This window comes from Austrofundulus limnaeus, unplaced genomic scaffold, assembly GCF_001266775.1.
Source record: "Austrofundulus limnaeus strain Quisiro unplaced genomic scaffold, Austrofundulus_limnaeus-1.0 Scaffold406, whole genome shotgun sequence".
Taxonomy (NCBI): Eukaryota; Metazoa; Chordata; class Actinopteri; order Cyprinodontiformes; family Rivulidae; genus Austrofundulus; species Austrofundulus limnaeus.
Window position 1 is genome coordinate 344,008 of NW_013952808.1, and position 4,929 is coordinate 348,936.

The following is a 4,929-nucleotide window of genomic DNA, read 5'->3' on the forward strand; positions in this document are numbered from 1 at the left end:
TGTGGGAGGAAGCCGGAGTACCCGGAGAGAACATGCAAACTCTACCCAGAAAGGTCCCCGGACCGGGATTTGAACCGGTGACCTCCTTGCTGAGAGGCATCAGCTCTACCAACTGAACCGTGCCGCCCGTTTATTTTACAGATATTAAACTAAAACCTGAAGTGGAAGCAGCTGAGAGTTTTTCACAACACATACATTTATAAAAATAAGATACACAACTCTGAAATGAAAAATGGAGGGCGATATGCATCCCTAAACGTAAAGCTAGGCTGGGCTAAAACTACACACACAGCAGTAAGTTATATGTGTTTAATCCTTGGTGTAAATTATTGTCATTACAGATTATTCTACAGGCAATATTGTAAGTTTTGGACTGCCTTTGTATTTAATTTTAAACTACACCTCTGCATAACAAACGTCACCTTATCTCTCATAACACTTGTCGATCCAGACAATGTGCCAGGCTCTGCTGCTCAGATTAGACCTCACCTTTGCAAACAGCTCCTGCTGCTGTCTGAGGAGCTCCTCCTCTGGGATGCCCAGGTTCTCCAGTCGCGAGCTGGCCTTCCTCCTCTTCAGGGCCACGGTTTTACACTCCTGCAGGACGTCTTTCACCTCCGTGATGTACGATGCGAAACCGAGGCTCTCGAGGGCTGCGGTGCACAGACAGGACGTGAAAGTGGATGAAGTGCTTTCGGTCGGTGGGGCTGAAACCTGCGGGAGGACACCTTCACGGTGCCGGGGACTCACCGTTGATGACGTGCTCCGGGGAGATGGTCTTCTTGTCGGATTTGTTGCATATTTCGTTGGCTTCAGAGGAAATGAGGTGGATGAACTCGGTGCAGCAGTTGACCACCAGCTCCCTGGCGTCGTTGGCCACTCGGACGTTGGGCAGAGTTTCTTTAATCATCTTGTTGATGGCTGCTCTGGGAATGGTGAGGTCGTCATCGTTTCCAGAGGAGGAGGCCATCGTGGCAAGAAAAAAAAAACACTAATACTGAAACGAAACCAGTGAAATCAGTATTTACCCAACGATCTAAAGTCTCTTCGTCTCAGCTGGAGGTAAAGATTAGTTTCCTCGAAGTTAGCCGGCTGGCTACTCGATGCGCGTGAAAACGCAACCAGCGGCTCGTTTCCGTTCAATCCTCTATTAAAAGAACAGTGAAAGTCTCAAAAACGTCACTCCACACACAGAGAAAACGAAACCCCGCCTTAGTAACCAGGCTCTTTAGTTAGCAGCGGCGGGTCCGAGTCGCCTCCCAGACGAGAAGTGAAAGCGGAGGCTACAGCTAGGCTAACAATGAGGAGCCCGTGCCTAGCTTAGCAGTTAGCCTTACAGAGACGACTTCTTAAAACCGTCACTAAACTACAAAATCAAACTATTTCACACTGCCGAAAGAAATCGAACAAATGAAATAAACAGAAAAAGCTACGCAAATGTAATCATAATTGTGTGTGCATCCTGACTTAAATTTAACCGGATATTACGTCGAACAAAGAACCGGAAACAGTGTGTTTTCTTCTTCTTCTTAGTTTTTTTTTTTTGGCGGTTGGCAAATAACGTTAAGGTGCATTACCGCCACCTACTGATGTGGAGTGTGGACTGGAACAGCTCTCAAAATAAAATACTATATTCTTTCATACATTCGAGTCTGTCTTAAATACTTCATTAACAGTTGAAAGGTTTCAGAATTTGAATTACTTCATAATATTTCTATAATATCAAATCTTGTTTTAATTTCAATGAGTCTTTTAATCAATTGATTTCTTTCATTTTGGTATTTTTTTTGCAATGTATTAAAACGTGTTCTATTTCCTCATCTTCTCCACAGTAATCACATTTTCCAGTATTATGTTTTCCAATTATAAATAATGATTTATTTAACCCTGTGTGTCCTAATCTGAGTCTTGATATGACTGTTTCCTCTCTTCTGTTTCCTCCAGCTTTCCTCATTTCTCCCACTTTCCGTTGAATTTTATACAACCATCGACCTTTTCTTTCTTCCTCCCATTGTTTTTGTATGGACGCCCATTTCCGCCACCCTGATAAAAAAAAATAAAACGTGTATCTCATAATTATGACTTAGCTATCTCATTATTATGACATAGCTAAGTCATAATTATGAGATAATATCTCATTATTATGAGATACTATCTCATTATTATGAGATATTATCTCATAATTGTGAGATAGCTAAGTCATGATTATTTTTTATTATGAGATAGTATCTCATAATTATGAGATACAAGTTTTATTTATTTTTTTATCAGGGTGGCGGAAATGGGCTTCCATATTTTTGCCATTTCTGTCTCATTTTCATCTTTATAATGCTTTTTATTTCTGTTTTACTGAATTTTATTTCAATATCAACTACTTTGTTTTTGGTAGCCTTTTTTTGCTTCTTTATCTGTCATTTCATTTCCTTTTATTCCAATGTGTGCTGGTATCCAGATAAAACTGTGTGTTTTTCTCGGTAGAAAACATATATCGCCATCTAATGTTAATTTGAAAAACTACGTGTCTGCGTTTCGAGCCACTCTTTTGCCTTTGCAAACACAAAAATAAACTTAGAACAAAAAGTATAATTAGTGTTTGAAGATTTGGCGGATTTTTTTTAATTGCACCACCCACATTCTCAACTCTATTTCTGATCCCACAAGTGCATGTTCCTTACACATGTGACACCATTTAAAAAGGAGATCAAACAGGGCTTTCTAAAAGTACAAGATTTATTGCCAAGAAACATTACAACAAAGAATAATCCACCAAACACATTTATTTGCATTTTGTGCTGAGTTTAGTTATTTTTCAGTAATTTTTTACAGACATTGATTAAAATATTTGGATGGCAGTTGTTGAGATGGATGAAAATTATAAAGTAATTATTTGATCTGCAACTCGTTAACTTTGGAAATCAACCAAATTCAAGGTGGCCGCTGTTTGACCTTCCCCAATAATGAAAATGGCTCTCACGAGGCAAATTCAAATTTACTGTAAGTTTGGTGTGGTAGTAGCTGAGAGTCATACTCAGTGCATGTCAACATAGCTCTCAAGCGCTATAAATTTTGAATGAAAATGTCCATAAAGTTATTTTCAAGATTTGATCAAAACAACTATAACTGCCATTTGAAAAAAAGATGATCCTAATTTAAAACTATTACAAAAAAGCAAGTAGCATTTCTTCAACTTAGCCAATGAATCATTTGGAGTATTTAAGGTCCTTGTCTTGTATGGATCAGTGCAAACAGCTTATTTCCAGATTAGAAAATCTGTACGATGGTACGGATGAGCAGTGATTAGAGCTGTTACCTCTCAGCCAGAAGGTCAGAGGATCATCTGACCCGAGGCCTTTCTGGGTGTTTACATGTTCTTCCTGTGTGGGTTCTTTCTGGGTACTCAAAAAACATGCATGTTAGGTTAAATGGTCTTAAGTTTCTTCATTTGTTCTTGTGTGTGATGGATGGAAGGAAGGATGAATCGATGGAAAATGTGTAAATATCCACCAAAACCCAGTGAAACACAGAAACAATGCCATACACCAAGTTACTAAATAAATACATTTATTTTTAAAATACGCTTACAGTTTGCCCTTGGGTATCTGTTGATAAAATAAAACTTTTTAAATCTGCATTTAATCTGAATTTAAGTATTTAATCTGTGCTGTCTCTGTGCACTCTGTCACTGCAGTGTAATTGAACAATCAGTGAGTATACATTTCATCACAATTAATCTACACATTTACATTAGCATGTAGCATCTTTAGCAGCTAAACTTAAAATTAAGAGTATAAAAAATTAATGAAATAGCATTTAGCAATATTTAAATAACAAATACAGAACTGACCATGGATAAAATATGGAAGAGAAAGTATTTGTTTTTTGTCTAACTTCAAATAGTATTTATACAAATGCTTTTATTCTGAAAGGGTCGAATGGGAAGTATCACAAGTTAGACAGAGCTCTTACTCTGGTTTGGATTGGCTGGTTTGCCACATGATCCCACCCACATTCAAATTAACCATGTTAGTGGTTAGCTTAGCTTCCTCTGATTTTTAGTTTTGTTTAATAGTTTAGCGTTAGCGGAGCCGATAATCCTGTTTAACAGATTAGTGGTTAGTGAAGCTATTTTTTGGTTAGCTGTGCCCAACCCTGCTGATGCCATTGCTTATCACCACAAAACAGTCGGGGGGCACAGGTCTCTGCTGCTGCTATTTTGTGGGACAAATAGTGTTGTAGTACTTGAAACCGGTCTTGGTCTTAAGACCGGTCTCAAGACCACTTTTTGATGGTCTTGGTCTTGTCTCGGTCTCAGACATTGAGGACTCAGAATTTTATTTCAAGACCAGTCAAGACCACAACTGTGGAAATATGACTAAACAGCCAGAATGTTGTCCAATTTATTAGTTAACATTCTTGCTTTCATTGGATTTAAAATTTAGCTACTGATTCAAATCCAAACCTGACTCGTTGCTATTTACCGGCTGTCACCCATCCCCACTCCATTCACTCGCACGCAGCACTCCCGGAAAGTAAGCAGTGGTTCTCTGGGAGAGGTAAAAGATGTCTTCAAATTTTTAAGTATAAAATTTGGCTACAATATTCAAAATAATATCATTGTAAAACATCAGCCACCAGGAGACAGCACACAGCAACTTGTACATTCAGCAGAGCTTCACTTTCAGAGACAATGGAGACAACTTTAAACTTTTATCGTCACTAACGTTAACAATCTGCCTCTGTAGCAAAATTCTCTCCTCTGCCCTCAAAAAAACATTTTGTCAATATTAGCTCTACATATTAAGTTAGCTAAAGTGGGGAGAAAAAGTATTTAGTCAGCACCAATAGTTCAAGTTCTCCCACATAAAATAATGAGAGAGGCCTGTGATTGACATCATAGTTAGACCTCAACTATGAGATACTAAATAAACC

General features: G+C 38.4%; 1 protein-coding gene across 1 annotated transcript in view; it reads right to left on the reverse strand.

The window, feature by feature from the left end:
• dr1 (down-regulator of transcription 1) overlaps positions 1-1,483 on the reverse strand; it is an 8,330-nt gene extending 6,847 nt beyond the window's left edge. Inside the window, exons 1-2 of the mRNA XM_014024074.1 lie at positions 751-1,483; positions 490-653 (exon numbers count right to left, since the gene is read on the reverse strand). Of these exons, the coding sequence (XP_013879528.1) occupies positions 490-653; positions 751-970 (384 nt within the window). The 5' untranslated portion in view covers positions 971-1,483. The remainder of the gene's footprint in view (positions 1-489; positions 654-750) is intronic.
• Between the last annotated feature and the right edge of the window lie 3,446 nt (positions 1,484-4,929).